The 18131-nt window shown below is 54.7% G+C and overlaps 1 protein-coding gene and 1 long non-coding RNA gene across 4 annotated transcripts in view; one reads left to right on the top strand and one right to left on the bottom strand.

Moving 5' to 3' along the window:
- The window catches only part of RIPOR2 (RHO family interacting cell polarization regulator 2), a gene marked incomplete at its 5' end in the record, with an annotated part of 81674 nt that extends 74261 nt beyond the window's left edge, over nt 1-7413 (bottom strand). For all 3 annotated transcript variants that reach the window (XM_081121131.1, XM_081121134.1, XM_081121137.1), the window contains one exon: nt 7338-7413. In XM_081121131.1, the coding sequence (XP_080977257.1) occupies nt 7338-7413 (76 nt within the window). The remainder of the gene's footprint in view (nt 1-7337) is intronic.
- A 2452-nt stretch (nt 7414-9865) lies between these two features.
- On the top strand, nt 9866-13340 carry LOC308548843. The gene is made up of 4 exons (XR_013997678.1): nt 9866-10184; nt 11323-11372; nt 11660-11767; nt 12149-13340. It is a non-coding gene; the product is annotated as an uncharacterized lncRNA (long non-coding RNA).
- Nucleotides 13341-18131: the final 4791 nt, after the last annotated feature.

The following is an 18131-nucleotide window of genomic DNA, read 5'->3' as shown; positions in this document are numbered from 1 at the left end:
TAAATATAAGAAAAAAACTAACTCACATATATAGGTCAAACAGCATTTGTGGGTGGAATTCCAGCCACAGACCACAAGGTCGTGACCTTGGCTATAGGTGGTCCATGCACCGGCTCTTTTGTACACTAAACAGCATTTCAAGTCAGAAAGGGAGCGTCGAAACAGTCCTTGGAGTCCATCGAGCCCACCCTCCCCCTCCCCGCGACGTCCCCTCCACAACAGATGGCCACCTTGACTTAGAGCAAGGGGATACTGAAGCCAGACGCCTGCCATTTCTCCACTGGTTTCTTATTTTTAAAAAGTCCTGGGGTGATGCTTAAGTAAGGAGGTGGAGTCGAGGTGGGTTGAAGGGAGTCAGCCTAAGATCTGGAGCTGTGAGGGGCTTCCCTGTTGATTTTTTTTTTTTTTTGGCTGATTCTCTCTATAGCTAACTGTAGTATTTTTTAAACCCCAACTCATTATCCTGTATCAGCACATTTGGGGCTTAGGTGTTCCAGAGTTCTCAGAAGGAAGTGGAATTTTAGATCTCAGAAGTATCATTGTCTGACTCTGCATTGCACAGATGATCCACAAGGTTTAATCCACGTGACGAAAGGCACGCCGGACATTTGTGGCTGAATCCCACTGTGCTCAGTGTTTCTTTCGAAGGGTCCAGCTGCAACTCACAAGTAGGAACCAAGCGAAACTATGATCACCCTGAAATCTCCTGGAGCCTCGCTCCACGGCACTCACTTTTTGAGATAAATGAAGATTAAAACAATAACAAAAAGCTGGTATTTGTTGACTTTCTGAGCTACCTTCCTGGCATAGCGAGAGAAGTAACAGGTTACCTATAAAGAGAGCCAGCCACAGATTACTCGTGCACCTGAAGGTTGGCAAGAACTGCAAACAATCCCCACAACTGGATAACTTTACCGGTTCCCATTGTCCTCATCAAACACTTTTCTCTCTTTAAAGTTGACTTTAGAGAGAGGGGAAGAGAGAGATGAAGGTCCACCTGCTCCTCCTGCACGCCCCCTGCTGGGGATCGAGCCCACAGCCTGGGTGTGCGCCCTGACTGGGAATCGAACCAGCGACCTCTAGGTGCCCAGGACAGCGCTCAACCAACTGAGCCACACCGGCCAGGGCCCACGTAAAACACTTTTGAGAGCTGCTAAGTGTTGAAGTAATCAGTTTATCTCCCTTCCGCTGCTCGCCCCCGAGGCTGATTTCGCAGACAGCAGCAGAGTGAGGAAGACATATGAAGGCCTCGGAGGGCCCACGTTTAGCCAGCCCGTCCCTGAACAATTGCACAGGGCAGCTCGGCACAAAATCTTATGAGTTGCATTCTTTTGGTCACCAGGGACCAGGAAAGGCAGGGCCCAGCATGTGTGTGGAGAGGGGCCCGTGGGATCAGGTCCTTGGCTTGCAGTGTTTTGCCCCCTTGGTCCGGCGCCTGCACACAAAGCTGACAAACGGGCACAGCGGTAAGATCAGGCAGCTGACCGCCGACAAATGCAGACAGTTATGAGCCACACAAAAGTCAACAAAAAGCCTTGGTCCCCTCATCGTCAAGATGCTTCTCTGCATTCATCCTTGGTCTTTCTCTTTAGTGACATAGTGGCCCCCCGGGGCTGCAGTGACGGCCTGGAAGGTGAGGACCTCAGCAGGGGGTCAGATCCTCCCGGCCGTGTGGATCACGGGAGCCGCAGGCCAAACCCTGGCCTGTCTCGCCCTCAAATGCGGTCAGGAACCCTCTGAACCTTTTGTGTGAACCTGGGAAGAAAAACCGTCTGGCGGATTCTGACAAGCGGCTCTTCAAGAGCAGATGGGTGCCAAGGGCTGCTGGGTTGTCATGGCAACAGACACACCGTTTACACTCAGCTTCTGCACTGAGCCCGAGACAGCAAAACCTTCCCCGCGGGGTGGGGATGGAAGTCAGAGCTGGGAGGGGCTCCACCGACCGTCCTGTTTGGATCCCGGACAATGCAGCCCATCACTTTCCCCAAATTCTCATTTCCTTTCCCAACCCCGGGACCGACGGAGGCCAGACCCTGCCCTAGTGACGGGGGAGGAAGAGCCTCTCTTGCTGATTTCTCCTGGAAATTCATTTTGCTCGTTTTCCATGGAGATTTTGGGGGGCGTTCGTATCCCCCGAGGGAAGGGGGAACCAGAGGAGGGAGCTGATCATGGTCTGAAAGCCTTCTGTCGAAATGCAGTTTTAAAAATAAATGCTAACGAGCTATTCGCTGGAGTCCTTCCTGAGGTGCGAGGCAGCCACAATGGAGCCGAATGACATCAACCCACGGTGCTGCTGAGCCGTTCAGGCCGGTGGACGGTGGACGCTGGGTCCCGGCAGGTGGGTCCCAGCAGGTGCGCCTCAGCCTGCAGAGCAGAGGTGGGGGCGGGCGGGGCCCCTCCCTCAGTCTAACTGGAGCCACGGGGCTCTGTTCACAGCAGCACAACCCCCGCAGGTCCCATTTCTGTGACATTTGTTATTACAACGAGCGTCCCACGGCGTCACTTAATTGCCACTGGAACACTCAGAGGAAAGGAGGAAGGAGCAGAAAGTCACTGAGTGGCGAAGCAGCCCTGAGCCAGGGAACATTCGGTACCTGGAGGCGGCGCGAGTGCCGCGAGCAGCTCATAGCTGCTCACCTCTGATGATTGTCATATAAAATTACTCAACAAGGAGCTGGGCTCCTAGAGAACAATGACATGCGTGGATAATGGGTTATAGACTTGCTTCTTTCTGTGAAAGCCGGGAGAGCTGGTTTACGCCGGGGTTAGAAACACTGTGGCGCTGCCACCTGCTGGCGACTACCCAAAGGGCTAGAGTCAGCGGAGCAATTCCAAATACCTGTGGTCCTGACCAGCCCAGGAAGCCTCCTTATTAGTGCTTTACGTTAAAGTAGCAAATGGATGCGTTCCCAGAAAATCAGAAACATAGAGTTCGACTAAAGCAAACTCTGATATCCAGAATAATCTGCCACCAAAAAAGAGCTTGTATAGAACAGTCATCGGATAATATTGGATTTCCATTATATAATAAATAAGAATTTATTATTCTGTTATTATTTCTCCATTTTTGTTTCTTTCTTTCTTTCTTTCTTTTTTTTTTTTTTTTAAGAGAAAAGCAGGGATTCTTCTACACAGAACTTTCCTCCATCAATTGTTTGATTACCTTGTACCTGCTAGCATTTCCACCAACAAACACTATTTATTTGTTGAAAATCTGTCCTGTGGCATTTTCTGCATCTGGGTTGGGCTGTTTTTTACTCCCTCATGGTGGTCACTTGTTCCTCTAGTCCTTGCCTTTCCTAAAAACTAGTAGTAAGATCTAGATGAGATCTTGTGAGATGCCTGGTGAGTTTTCTTGGCAGGTCTGACTGCTCACAGGGGCCACCGTCTGCTTCCTGTTCACCAAGGCCCGAGGCACAGGTGTCTGTCGTCCTGTGTTAGTGATGTGACCATCCATTGGTGGGCTTGGGGGTGTCAGCCGCACCCCTGCATCATAAAGTTCCCCAATAATTCCTCAGTGAGAGTTTGGGCATCCATTGATAGTCATAGTCTTTATCCATTATTTCATGAGGACGGCACAACAGTGATTTATAAATTCTATCAGTCCTACATTTTTATTTTTAAAGATTTTAAAATTGATTTTTAGAGAGAGGAAGAGAGAGAGAGAAACATCGATGTGAGAGTGAAACAGTGATCGGCTGCCTCCTGCACGCCCCCTACTGGGGATCTGGGAATCAGAATCGGCAACCTTTCATTGCACAGGACGACGCCCGGCCAACTAAACCACACCAGCCAGGGCATGAATTATATTTTTTAAATTAAAAAAATGAACTTGGGAAGGTACGCTCGAGTTCACTAGAGGGAGAACGGACAGGCTCATGTGGTTCTGCACACTGACTGGCGATTTTTCCAAGTGCATCACCTGACCCAGTGCTCACGACTGTGGCCGGGTGTGTGTGCCACAGACACAGGTTCCCGACAGTCCAGGGGGAGAGGCAGACTCACACAGTGGGTTGTATTAGGCTAACCTATTTTAAGACAGTTTCCTTCCAAGACCCTCCTTCCCCACAACTGAATGCACCAGCTTAATGCTGTGAAGAAAATGGGCTATTCTGGTAATTTTCTGCTTCCAACAGGAGCCCGAGCTGTGCTTCTAAATTAACTTCTGAGCTCTTTGCATCTGTCTACAAGCAACCGGCCTGACCACAGAGGCCCCGGGTCTGTGGCCCTGCTCCTTGCGCTCTGCCCCCTCGCTGCTTCCATCTTTTGCGCTTTGGCAGCTGCGTCTGTGCTTTCCCTTCCTCCTCTCCCTCCCTCCGCCCACACCCTCTCTTTTGTCCGACCTCAGTCCTTGGCTGGAGCCGGCTGACATATCTGTCCAGATCACTGTGCGCACAAAGAGAGCGCTTTCCCGACCGACGGAGCCCCTTCAATTATTCAGTCGCGCCCTTTCTCGGGTTTCCACTCCTTTTCCCTGACAGCAGGAGCTGCAGCGGGCGCTTGGGGATGGCGCCCGGGGCTCCATCATCCGGGCAGGAGGAGGGCCAGGCCACTCCGTTATTCTCCCGAATGATGGGGAAACAGGCAATGCCGTGTTTGAAGGAATAGAAGTAATTCTTACAAAACAGTTGAATTCTCTGTGATTGGCGAACGGGAGGAGGCGGCGAGAAACGGAGGCCCTGGGGTGGCGCCTGCATCCAGGCCCTTTAGGAACTGGCTAGTCCGGGCCTGGGACCATCTTTGGCCCCTGGGTGATAAGGTCCTAAACGCCTCCTTTCTTTGTTCTTTATCTGTGGGGTGAGCCTCCCCCTCACCTCCTGCCGAATCTTTAAGCTCATGGCTCAAGAGGAAACGGACACCACGAGAGGATTTCGAGGATGTGGACAGAACAGGGAAGCCGAGCCCAAGAGTCTGACATTCGGAAGCCATTCCGGGGAAGGCGGAACAAGACCCCAAGCCAGCCAGTGGGGACAGGCAGCCCACGGCACGGATTCGGGCCTGGGATGTCCGGGTGCCCGTGTCCATGCAGCCATCTGGCTTCCCCAAGCCGGAGCTGATCCCAGAGGGAGGAGCCTGGGGAAATGTGAGTTGTCCAGGCCCCGCACCGTCTGCCCGCCCTGCCCGATGACAACAAGCCACCAGGCAGAAAGCCGATAGTGCCCGGCTGGGCTGTAAGTCGATGCTGGTCCCACAGGCAGGGCCATCTGCGGAGTGGTGGCCGGCGTGGGCGTGGCTGCTGGGAAGGGCCCCGCACACCCCCTTCCATGGCCCCTTGGCCCCCACAGGCCCTCAGCACCCACAGGCTTTCAAAGAGACTCCCAGGCAACGTGGGCACGGTCACCGCCGGGTCCCTACACCCTGTTCTCAGCCAGCCTGGGTCGGCCTCAGACGGGAGAGCCCCCACTCTCGGCCACGGCCCCAGTGCTCTGTGGCGCTGACACTGCCCACAGGTCACAGTGAAGAAAACACCACCCTGAGTCTGGAGAACGGCCGAGAACAGAGCGAGACCACGGAGCCACATGGACACTGGAAGGAAGTCACTGGACTCAGGTATCTCTGAGACGGCAGGGTCCCTAATCTCAGACGGGCATCAGCGTGGTCACTGTGGACTTTTCAGGGATGGGGAAGTGGCTTCCATCCCTCTGTGTGGGGTCCACAGAGGGTGTCTTCCCACCATCTCCTCCATCAGAGCTCCACCCAGATAGGGGTTCAACCTTTTAAGGAGGCAAAGCATTGAGTCCCCCTCGAGTCACATCATCTGGACACATGTATTTGCACAGAAAACAGACTGGGGCTCTGCTGTAGAGGGACCCTCACCCCACCTTCCCAGAAAGGCAGAGTTAGTATGAACACACCGTCTTTTCATGTTATGAGGCAGAAATCACATCACGGGACCCAGATGTCAGCCTCATCATCGAAGTAAAATTTCTAAAATGAACCAGCCCCCCCCCCCCGCCCGGCCCCGAGGCCTTGTTCTCAGGGGTCAGGTCCCCCATCCGAGGTCTTGTCCTCACTCTGTGTGACCACGGCTGTTCTCCCACAGACACGGATGGGCCATCACAGAGCTGGAGTGTGAGCTCCAGGTAGGCTCAGCCTGGAAGCAGGTGCATGGAAAGGGGGAGGCCTGAGGAAACGGCTCGTGGCTGCTTCAGTTATACTCAGGCAGGAGTTGCTGGAGCAGTTCCTGCTCTGGGGGTCATTGGGAATCTGCCCAGCCCAGCCTCCTGAGCTCTGGACCGTGACTGCAGTTGTTACTTATGGGCCTAAAGCCCTCATTCATCTTAATCTAACTGCTGTCACCAGGGGCTTTTAACACGGAAGAGGGACACAGTGACATGTAACTAGGCAGAAATAACACCTCGAGACAGGCCTCTAATGAGAGCAATGCCGGCACCTAACACTGTTGGTTATCACAGGATTTAAAATGTAAGGAGCTCGCTGCCAAGGTTGGAACTTGAGAGTGTTCACTTAAAAACTAGCCTTTTTTTCTTTTCTTGAAAAGCTGGGAAAGTTGGTAACCTGTGGACCAGGTTCCTCATGAGAACCTGACGATGGGGGGGTGGCGCCCTCCTGTGGCCGTACAAGGCGGTCCCCTTCACCAAAGTCCCTGCCACTCCCTATGGCCTTCCAGGCCTAGGCCACATGGCAGCAGGAATTTATTGTCATGGTTTCCTGTTGTTTATCTCATGACAGATATAAGAAGTGAGCTGCTCCTCGCTGCCAAGGAAACGGCCCTTTCTTCACTCATTTACTCAGCACCTGGCCCGCTCACTCCTCAAACTTGCTGACATCTGAGATCAACAAACCTTCCCAGCGACAGACACAACCTGCTACCTGTGGGTGGGGCACAGTCGGCAGGTGCTTGGGGGGTTTTCTTTCTCAGGTTCCTTCCGCACTAAGATCTCCCCTTGGTCAGTGTCCTCCCTGGACACTTGAGGGGACCCTCCATGGGAATGGGATACTTCATGAGACACAGGACAGAGTCCTTTAAAGGGGATGTGACCCACTGTCTCCAGAGCTTCACCTGTTCTAGCTACATTGTCGATACCTGTGGATCGGAGGTCACATCCCCCCCGGGTCATGACAGGTTTCCAGCCCACAGGACTCCTTGACTGTCAACTTTGACTTGTGCTCCCGCCTGGATGGAGAAGAGGGAAGAGGCCTCGGCTGCTCCTTTAACAGAGGGATTCAGATACCTCGGACTAGGAGAGCGGCAGGCCGGGGACAGGAAGAGAGGGGGTGGAGCAGAAGGAAGAGGAGACCACGGTGGGGCACAGGGCCGCAGCGGGCCCAGGGACGGCGCGGAGAGGTGTGTGGGGCCTCCCTGGGACACTCACGGTTGAGCTGCCTCCTCCGGATCCGGTCCCTCCATGGCCTGTTTCGGACCCAGTGTAACCGCGAGGGTAACACCATGGTCCCTGACCGCCTACGGCCGTCTCATGGCAGGTGAGCAGGGCCCGTGGCGACACAGGAAGCCTAGGCCAGACGTACAAAACTTAAAAAGAAAACGAAACTGTCTTCTCCTTTTTCATATCCGAGGCTTCCGCCAACGTCTCTTATCTTGAGACTGGCCTCCGCTTTCCTTCCCGGGCTCCCGAGCCCCCGGCCGGCTGAGGGTGGCTGCAGGCGGGCGGCCCCTGTGTCATGTTTTATGCATGAAGATGATGGGGCGGTAATTTATCCCGTGTCCGCCCCACGTCACAGGAGCCGCGCTCAGAGGCTGGGGGAGGGCAGGTGTGTCTGCTGGGAGCGAGGCCTGAAAGGGGAGCCCTCCCTGCATCAGACCGGGGAGGGGGCTGGGCTGCCAGGAACTGGGCAGGGAGCTGGAGTGATTTCCTGCTGGGTCCCCGGCACCTGCAGTCTATGTTTGTGGAATGAATGAATGAATGAATGAATGAATGAACGATTCCGTGACTGTTCCCCTGCTCAGTCCTCAGACACACTCATTTCAACCTTCTTACCCATCCCGTGGCCCACGCTTCTCTCCACCTGCCCGTCCATGCTTTCCTAGACCATTCGGGTGCCTACATGGACCTAATTTGTTAGAGCTTTTGTTTGTTTGCTGGTTTGTTTTAATGTGCACGTCCAGGTGCGAGTGAGCCTCTCGGTGGGGGGACCTGTGTGTTCCTCTCCCTGCCACACACAGTGGTTTGCGCGGAAACTGGTGGCATCCAGAAGCGGCTTCAGTCAGCCATCCCAAATAGCCATTAGCCCCTCAAACCACCCCGAATAAATACAGTCTAACAGAATCCGTGGTATTGGCTATGAAAACACAGACCCCTGGGTGCTGTACCCTCCCCAGCACGTGGCTGTCTTAAGCCCCTCGGAGAGACCTTCCAGAGCTGTGCCTGGGGGGGACGCACCGTCGATCGATTGCTCGCTGGTTCCAAGCTCCTCCACTAGCTCCATGCCTGGTGGTGAGAAGAGCCTTCCAGAGCTGACCTGCCTTTGTGCAAACACGCGGTGGCCTCCTAACATCACTGTACCTCAGTTTCTTCATCCGTCAAACGGCGATACGACTAAGAGGCACTGCCTTAGGGTTATGCTGCCGATTTCATGAGCTGACACATGCGAAGCAGAGAGGAAGGGCCCCTTTGAGAGCCGGTCCGCCCCTCGCCCCACCTTCCTGAGGGGGTCCCACCCCGTGGGAGAGGCTGCCGGGGAGCCCATCCTCAGCCCTCGGAAAATGATCTCCCCGAGCAAAGCAGCAGGGCAGGACTTGCTAAAAGAAGGTTGGTGTGGAATGGGACCTGGCTTGCTGCCCCTGCCCTGCCAGCGGGGAGAGCAGTTTTAACTTTCAGAAAAATAGCCTCTTCCTGCCAAGTCCAGCTGCCTGTCTGCGGCCTGGGCGGGAGGCCGGTGGACCGAGGCAGGACCCAAGGTGGCATTTCTAGGACAAGCTGCCACCTCAGCTGGTTCTCACGGCGTCAGGCTCATTCTCCTGGCAGGGGTGCGCCTGCGGGTACAGGACCAGCGCAATGACTGATTTCAGTGAGGAATGTTCCCACGTGGAGCGGTCACCGCGCTGCTGTGTCCTCGGGCCTGACTCAGCGCCGCCAGGGCCAGTCTCGGTGACCGGCGAGGGGACAGTCACTGGTGAGTGGAACCTGCGTGTCTCTAGTCCCTGACCCCCCTTCAGAGTATCCCAGCACCCCAGCTGGACACCGAGCACTGAAATCCTCCAAGTCAACGCAGCTCTCGGAGCCGAAAACGGGTCTGTTATGAAGATGCAAACCTTGGTCGGCCAGTGTGGCTCAGTGGTTGAGCGTCGACCTAGGATGGAGGTTCAGTTCCCGGTCGGGGCACGTGCCCGGGTCGTGGGCTCGATCCCAGTGGGGCCTGCAGGAGGCGGCCGGGCAGTGACTCTCATCCATGATGTTTCTCTCTCCCTTCCTCTCTCTAGAAAAAAGCAAAACGAAAACAAGATGTTTGAGTGTGTGTGTGTTTTTAAAAAGGTGCAGGCCTTTTCAGAGCAGTCACACTCCCGTGGCATTAGCCAGGACTTCGGGGTGCAGGCGGCAGCGTGTAACCGGAGAGGGCTTGTGCCCTCGGGGCTTAACTGGCTGGTAATTAGGGTAGACCGGCTCCGATCGGGGGCCGGAGCGACGTCATCAGTAATGTTTTCCACGCGCGAGCTTCGCTTTTCGGAGCCGCGGGGTCTCCGCCCGCCCCCAGCGGCTCCGCGGTCTCCTAGCAACCGCGAAGGCGGGCGCTCGGCCCTCGGCGCAGCCCGAGTCCCAGGACTGCTTCTCATTGGCTCCACCGGGGTCACGTGGCGCCCAGGAGCCAATCACTGTGAGTCTGGGTGGCGGGGCTTGGACAGGTGTCGGCGGCGGGGTGGGAGCGGGAGGGGCGGGGCTCGGCGGAGGACACGGCGCCCCGCCCACCCGAGGCGGGGACGCCCCGCGAGGCAGCTGCGCCCGGGGGTGTCCGGGTGACGTCTGTCTGTCTGCCTGAGGGCGGTAGTGCCCGTTCCTGCCCTGCGAGGCCGCCGATATTTTACTCTCCCCCCCCCAGAGAAATGAGCCCGAGGCCCGGGAAACGCTGCCTCGCCGTCTGGCCCCGACCTCCTGCCGCGCGGGGCAGGTGGACCCCAGGGCTGGAGGTTTCCGTGCAAGAGACAGATGAGCGTCGTCATTGCTGACCGGCCCCGTTCGCCCGGGACAGTTTCAGCTGCCGAGCCGGTCAGCTCGGGAAACGCGGTTTCAATGGAAACGGGTCGCGGGTGCAGGGGGCGGGCCCGGGCCTCGCAGAGGAAAAGCCTCCTTCCTTCCTTCCTTCCTTCCTTCCTTCCTTCCTTCCTTCCTTCCTTCCTTCCTTCCTTCCTTCCTTCCTTCCTTCCTTCCCTCCCTCCCCCCTCCCTCCCTCCCTCCCTCCCTCCCTCCCTCCCTCCCTCCCTCCCTCCCTCCTTCCTTCCTTCCTTCCTTCCTTCCTTCCTTCCTTCCTTCCTTCCTTCCTTCCTTCCTTCCTTCCTTCCCCCCTTCCTCCCCCCCTTCCCCCTTCCTTCCCTCCCTCCCTCCCTCCCTCCTTCCCTCCTTCCTTCCTTCCTTCCCTCCTTCCCTCCCTCCCTCCCTCCCTCCCTCCCTCCTTCCCTCCTTCCTTCCTTCCTTCCTCCCTCCCTCCCTCCCTCCCTCCCTCCCTTCCTCCCTCCCTCCCTCCCTTCCTCCCTTCCTCCCTCCCGAGGCGGGCCGGTGGGCGGGGCCGCATCCTGAGACTGTCACTAACACGCGAGACGCCCTCACCGGGACCACGCCCTTCGCGGGTGTGAGGCCTGGGGCTGCACAGACCAGCACTACCCCCCCCCCCCTCTGCTTTTTACTCCTGCGAACAGAACAGCGCTGCCCCACGCGCCCTCCGCGGACCCGGCGGAGGCAGGTCCTTGCAAGGTCACACCTGAAAGTTAAGGGGCTCTCTTTTTTGTGAACCTGAGGGAGCGTCTGTTCAGGGGCAGAGAGCTCAGACTCGAAGCTCCTTCTCGTACCCAGGTGGCCCAAAGGTGCACAATTTGAAGAGAAGGGTAGAAGTGGGGGTGGCCACTGGCAAAGGCCTGGGCTGACTGCACCTCTAAAGACCTTGAGGGATTTTTTTTAAAGAAAAATTTAAATTTATTGTATGGTTGCAAAGTTGTGTATGTTCATTGTAAAACATGTAAATACAGAAAACCATAAGCCAGTGACAAAAAGATTCACTCTCCTACCAACCCAGTAATTCCCATCATTAAAGTTTTACAGCATGTGTTTTAATTTTTTATGAATAGATGTAATTTTTTAAAAAGTGGAATCATGATAAAATACTTTTTGATAATTTGCTTTTCTTTTCTAGGTTCATTTCTCCCCCAGTTCTATTGAGATGTACTTGGCCCACAGCACTGTGTAAGTTCAAGGTGTCCGGCGTAAAGATTTGACTTACACACATAACGCAATGATCACCGCAGTAAGTTTAGTTCGTGTCCATGAGCCCAAATAAGCATAAAGAAAAAGAAAAAATTTTTTTTCTCCCTGGTGATGAGGACTTTCAGGGTTTACTCTCTCAGTGCGCTGGGAAGGTGCGTGACCTGGGGTCAGTGTCTGTGGGTGGACAGGGGTCCCCTAAACGGGGGTGTGTGTGAAGGAGGCCCTGGTGAGATGGAGGGAGTTTAAATGTCCTTCTTTCCCTGCAGAGAGGCCCAGGTCGGAGCACGGGGAAGACCAGTTAGCCACTGTGTGCGCACAAGGGCCTCTTGGAAGGATTTCATGCCTCGGGGGCTGTCCACCCAACTAAGGGACAGGCAAGTTAGGCACAAAACTAAATTTGCTCTGAAGATTCGGGGAAGGGTGCAGAGCTTCCCAGGGGCCCCTGGGGGGGGCAGATGACGCCCCTCTCTTCTTGGATACCCCAGAAGCACGGGTTCTTGCAGGGGCGGGAGCGGCGTGGGTTACTGTGGGCGCATCTCAGGTGAACAAGGTCCAGAACGGGAGGGGCCAAGGTGCGCGCGTGGATGTGGTCCTCTCGCGCCACCTACCGACGACACCGGCCCGTTGCAGCTCCCAGACGCGCCCAGACGCCCGAGGAGGGGCCGCTGGAGGCGAGGACCGCCGGGGAAAGTAAAACTGCTCCGGGCGCGTTGGCTGCGCGCAAACTACAGGTTCCCGGCTCTTTGTGTTTCCAGAGCGGGACTCCTGAAATGCGAGGTGGCAGCAGAGCCAGCTGACCGCGAGCCTGCGTCCCATCAGCTGCTTTCCCAGCACCCCTGAGCAGCTCTAAGGCAAGTTTCAAGACATTCAGCTTTTTGGACTTTTTTGGAACTGGCCGATCCTTGTCTGTAGCTTGAGGATAAACCAGCCGTTTATGCCAAGGTTGCCTCTGTGGTTTCCATTCTCTCCTGATCTCGGTAGCATTGTGGTTACAGAAAGCAGTTACACCCAGGGTTTATTTTGGAGCTGCAGGTGCAGGATTGGGTGCCGCAGGGGGTGTGGGGGCGAAAGAAACCACAGCAAGAGTCAGAGGAAGACGGAGGTGCCATCGCAGGTCTGAACCAGAGCTGCCAGAGGTGCACAGCGAGGTGGGTACAAAATCATCCCCCCACTTGTCAGCACCAAGGTAACAGGGTCCGGGAGCTGAAAGTCCACTAGGCGGCCCTCAGCCCCGGTCGCCGGTCCCCCGGATAAAGCCAGGATCCCTCCCGATCTGCGAGCCGCCACTGGGGGGCAGGCAATCCTGCGCCCCTTTTCTGCTCCGGCAGTGAGTGACGTCAGCTGGAGGAAAGGATAGGGGGCGGGGGCTGTCTGTTGGACTTGAACTTCCAACCCAGTGACAGAGTGGCCGGTGCTGTTCCGAGTCGGAGTCCGAGAGGAAGGCCAGCGACACTCCTGATGACGTTACGGAGAATTATGTCCTGGGAACTGGAGGAACAGGCGCGTCCTGGGGACACCTGGCGACGCGGAGGTCGCGATGGAGAAGGCGCGGCGCGGGGGCGCCAGGGGCCGAAGGACTCAGGTGGTGTCTGTGTCGCCTCCTAAGAGGAAAACCAGCCGGGTCCCCAACCGGTACCTCAAGGAGCATCCTCAGGAACCCCGGGGGCGCTGTCCAAGGTGCCGCCACCTGGCGAGGGGGCCCGCCCGCCCCCCGCCGCAGACGCGCGGCCCTGGGGGTCCGTCCGCACTCGGGGTTCACCCACACGGCTGCCCTGGGGGTTTCCTGCTCTCCCACCTATTCCAACTCAGAATTCGGGGTGAAAAGGCTCCGCCCCGGAAAATGCACCAGAAAATGAATCAGAGGAACTGTCCAATAGGCAGCCACAGCCACGGGTGGCTACTTAAATGTAACTGTTAATTCATTAAAGTTAATAAAATTAAAAATCCATTTCCCAGGGGTGCTGGCCACCCTTCAGTGTTCAGCTGTCCCGTGTGCAAAGGCTCTAAGGCCTGAGATATTCTGGAATATTATCCTAAGTGTTTAGAATATGGTCTTTTAACTGAACATCTGAGTGTCCCCCCGCCCCCCAAGAAATTTGTTGAAACCTGCTGCCCACGGCGAGGGCATTAGGAGGTGGGGCGCTGGCGAGGTGACAGGTCGTGAGGATGGGGCCAGGGACTATGTGAAAGTTCTTTGAGATATTATTAATATTTTCTTTAGCATTTTGGTTGGCTTGTGGGCTTAAAAATCCCCAGGAAAATGAAGAACAGTCTCCCAACCGTCTCAGAGAAGCCGCGTGCTCGGTGGAGCCTACGTCCCCGGGCTTGCCTCGGCTTTTGTGGTGATAAAGAAATTATTGCCTCACTTTACTGGCAGAGCACACGGTAGAATATTTATTTTGGAATATCTGCTTCCTATCTGGCAGGGCGTTTGAATTTTAAAATCTTCTTAAAAGTCTTTCAGAACCACAGAGTGTAATAAGGTTTGAATTAAGATTTATTGGCCCTCTCTTTTCTCTACTATTTGATCTATTTTTTTTAAAGAGCAAAAATAAAAAATAAGACAACCATAAAAACCACACACAATCAAACCTGCTACACAGAATATGCTGCACTCTTAGTCTTGAATGACTTTAATGTGCGCCGTTGCCCAGAAGCCAGGGGCTGGACCGTCCCTTCCAGCTCAGGAATTCCCACTTCTGTATCCAGGGAGCTTGAACCTGGAGAAGTTGCCACCCAAGCCTTTCCTGGGCACCACGCATGTTCTTCATGCTTTAACCCCCTTTTGTCCTCACAGAGGGCACCTGCCAACCCCCATTGCTGTCACTGCAGCGATGTTTTTCTGCAAACAGTACGTGGACAATGACAAGCTAAGCTGCAGAATGCCAAGTGCGATAGGGCCTAGGGGTCACGAGCGCGGAGGTCCTCGGATCATTAGCCACAGTGTTAAAGTCTTGGTTTAAACCTGGTGCAACAGGGCCCTCCAGAGAGAAGGGGAAACGTCCCCCCACGCTGAAGCCTTAACGTGCGAAAAGGCCGTGTGCTTTTGCGTCCGGAACCTCCCACGGGAAAGATGAACGAAAACTGTCACTGTGGTTTGTATTATCCATCCTGTTCGTGTCCCGAAACTAGTTTCATAGCTTTAGTACAAAATTCTTGTCTCCCATGCAAATCTATTGCCGTCAAATCCTCTGCAAATGACTTGTGTTTGTTTGTTTGGTTAAGCTTTGGGTTGCTGCTGGTGGTCTGTGGTGTGTCTTGAGCACTATATGGTCACCTGTTGGTTGACCCCAATGTCCGTTTAACCTTTTACGATAGTCCCCACTTTGCTTCCACTGGAGATCCATTGCTACCCACCTACAACTATGCTGCCCCAGGGACGGAACACATGACATGCGCTGGATCAAAGGGGACATTCTGCCACAGTGACCGTGGTGGCCAGGTCACAGGTGGGCCTGTGACATAAGCCCTAGTGACGCTCAGGATTTCTGTGGGCACTTCTGCTTAGTGTGGGCTGGAGAGTGAGACCTGTTACGGCTCCTTCCTGCTGTGCAGGATGCAGGCCTCGTAAGGAGTCCAACAAAGAAGGGAAAACTGAACACTCAAGAGACTGTAACCCTGATGGGTCCACACCTGGAGCAGTCAGTTCCCTTTACTGTGAAGGCACTTACGCGTGACCAAAAATATCCTGACACCTTTTTTTTTTCTTCAATTCTCACCCAAGGATATGTTTTTATTTTTTTTTAGAGAGACGGAGGGAAGGAGAGAGAACACGGATGTGAGGTCTGTTTTATCTCCCATGAAGAGAACCTCTCCAGTTCCACAATGAAGAAATCGATGCGCCTTCATTTACCGCATTGTTTCTGAAACGTATGTGTCTACAAAACCGTTTTTACCACCGGGCTTTGAAGCGGGACTTGGCACGCATACCCCAGGACTTCTCAGGTCCTTTCAGTTGTAAAGCTAAGATTCTCGCTCCGCATTCTCTCTGGATTTGGTTATCCGTGCAGTTAAAGAACAATTTACCAACAAAAGTTCTCCTGGGGTTTCCCATTCATTCGTTTCAGGTTTGGGTGCCTACCGTCAGGCGCTGCTGTGGACCCTAGAGGACAGATGGTGCTAACCTGCGTGTCAGAATCATTCCGACTGCGCAGCCCAAGCAGGAGCAAGTCAACTCTGCTAGCCACCAGCAGGGGGCGGTAGCAGTCACCTTTTAAAGCAGCATATTGGATTTGGGAATAAATAGAAATACCACAACCCCTTGAACCCAACCTGTCACCAGAGCTACTCTGTGGAGAAGGGACCATGGAGGGTATAACTTTCCCTCGGAGTCCTTCCCAAGCCACCTCCTGCTGTTGGTCCGCCTCACATTCTGTAGGCCTGTGCTCAGAGATCCTTTGTGTCTCCAGTTCCTGAGGATTTTGTGGGCTCTGCGATAGAAATTAGCCTGCTTTTTATTTGCTTTCTCCCCTCTGGCTCAGACGTTGTCTTTCCCTGGTCTGTTAAGTCAGTTACCATTCCTCCACTGGCTCTCCGAGTCTCCCACATGTTGACTTTTCTTGTTTGCGACTGTCTCCTGTCTTCTTTCTCCTCACGCATTAATGAATTTTAATATAAAGTAATAAACTACTTTTTAGAGCAGTTTTGGATTACAGGAAAAGTTGAGCAGAAGGTACGGAGAGCTTCCATACGCAGTCGTGCACCGCTTAACGATGGGGACAGTCTCAGAAAACGCATCATTGGGTGATTCTGTCATGCGAACACCACAGAGGCGCTCACACAAACCTAGAGGGTCTAGCCCACTGCACACCCAGGCTCATGGTCTGGCCTGTTGCTCTGGGGCTACAAGCCTGCACAGCGTGTTACTGTAAAAAACAACCGAGATTAAATCAAGCACGAGAGAAATGATGCAATCGGGAGAGGTGGCGAACACAAGATGCATGGCCTGGCTACTGTTTACAGCAAACCTTTCTAAATAAATAGAAAGAGTACTTTCTAATGTAATGATAAAACTGTAGTATGGGGCATACATGAACCAGTGACAGAGCCATTTATTATCAAGTATTTTAAAAATGTATCTTTATTGTTGAAAGTATTACCAGATGTCTCCCTTCCTCCCCCATTCATCCCTCCACCCCCTCCGGCCCCCTCCCCAGGCCTTCCCCCCACTATTGTCTGTCCTTGGGCCGTGCATATATGCATATAAATTCCCTGGTTAATCCCTTCCCCCCTCCCTCTGAAACGTCAGTCTGTTGCCTGCTTCCACATCTACGGTGCACAATTGTGTCTGCAATACTTTTATACGACGGGCGGTGCTGTAGGTTTGTTTACACCGATGTCACCACAAGCCTGTGAGCAATGCGTTGGGCTCCATCGGGGCTGCTACAACGTCACTGGGTGACAGGAACTTTTAAAGCATATATGTGGTCCCTCGATGACCGAAAGGTTGTTACACAGAGCGTGACTTATACAGATATGAACGTGTGCCTAGAAACTAAAAATAGGAGTCCACGTCTCATTTTCCACAATAATTTTATTACTCAGTCTATGTTACATTCATCGCCACTGTGTTTAACATTTGAGAAGTTCAGGTGTGGCCCAGCCAGTGTGGCTTAATGGTTGAGTGTTGACCTGGGAACTAAGAGGCCACAGGTTCGATTCCCGGGCAGGGCACAGGCCTGGCTTCAGGCTTGATCCCCAGTGGGGGGAGGGGGGCGTGCAGGAGGCAGCCCATGGATGTTTCTCTCTTCCTCTCTTATTCTAAAAAAAAAAAAAATCAATGAAAACATAATAAAAAAGGGAAATGGACAACTTTCGAGACAAACTGTGGGGAACCTGAGGTCCGAAGCTCTAAAACCCAATCAGTTACCAAGTGTGTATCGCACACGGACTCTGCGCGAGTCTCTTGAGGAGGCTCAGGGGTGTGAGACCAAGTCCTGCCCTCAGGTCACCTACGGTCTCGTCCAGCAGACAAACGGAGCCCGGGGGACAGCGCAGCAGGGAGCTGGACAGGCAGCGAGGGGCCGAGGCTGCGGCGGGGCGCCAGGGGCGAGCTTAGGGGTTCTGAGCAGACGAGTCACAGCGATCTGGAAACACCTGGGAAACCTGCACAAAGAAGGGGCACAGTGGCGCGGCTGAAACGCAGAAAACCTTCCGGCAACCTGCAGGGGGGTGACGCAGGTCCCTGGGGGGCGTCTGGAGCGAGAGCGCGCAGGCTAGACGGTGGGAACGGTCCGGTTGGTAACCGCCGAGGGACTGCCGGCGCAGAGGGTGACCAAAGCAGGGATTCTTTCCTCCTTCCTCTTTCTGACCTTTAAAAACGCCACCTGATGCGACATTCCCAGCCGCTAGGAAACGAGGCAGCCGCCAAGGCGCTCCCAGGGGTCCCTGGCCCCGAAGGTATCTCCAGGGTGGACCCAGAGACGTCGGAGGTGGGATCAGACGCATCCGCAGGCTGATTCCGGCTTCTATGAATAATGGTCACTCCCCGCGTGGGCCTGGGGTGAACGGAGGTCCCCGCGGGTGACAGGCGCTCTCCCGCGTGGAGCGTCTGCGCGCGGCGGCTGTCGCCCCCTGGTTGACGTTCACAGGTTTCATCTCGCTGCTCCTCGCCAGACGGGGAAAATGACACGACGGCGCGGCCCAGGGGAGGCCGAGCCAGGAGCGTGCGTAAAAGAGACCCAGACGCGCCGGTTTCCGAGCAGACGCGTCTGCGGAACCTGCGCCTCCGGTCGCCTG

Source organism: Miniopterus schreibersii (assembly GCF_964146895.1).
Source record: "Miniopterus schreibersii genome assembly, chromosome: 19".
NCBI classification, from domain to species: Eukaryota; Metazoa; Chordata; class Mammalia; order Chiroptera; family Miniopteridae; genus Miniopterus; species Miniopterus schreibersii.
Note: the sequence above shows the minus strand (reverse complement) of the source record. Positions and strands in the feature narration are given on the sequence as shown.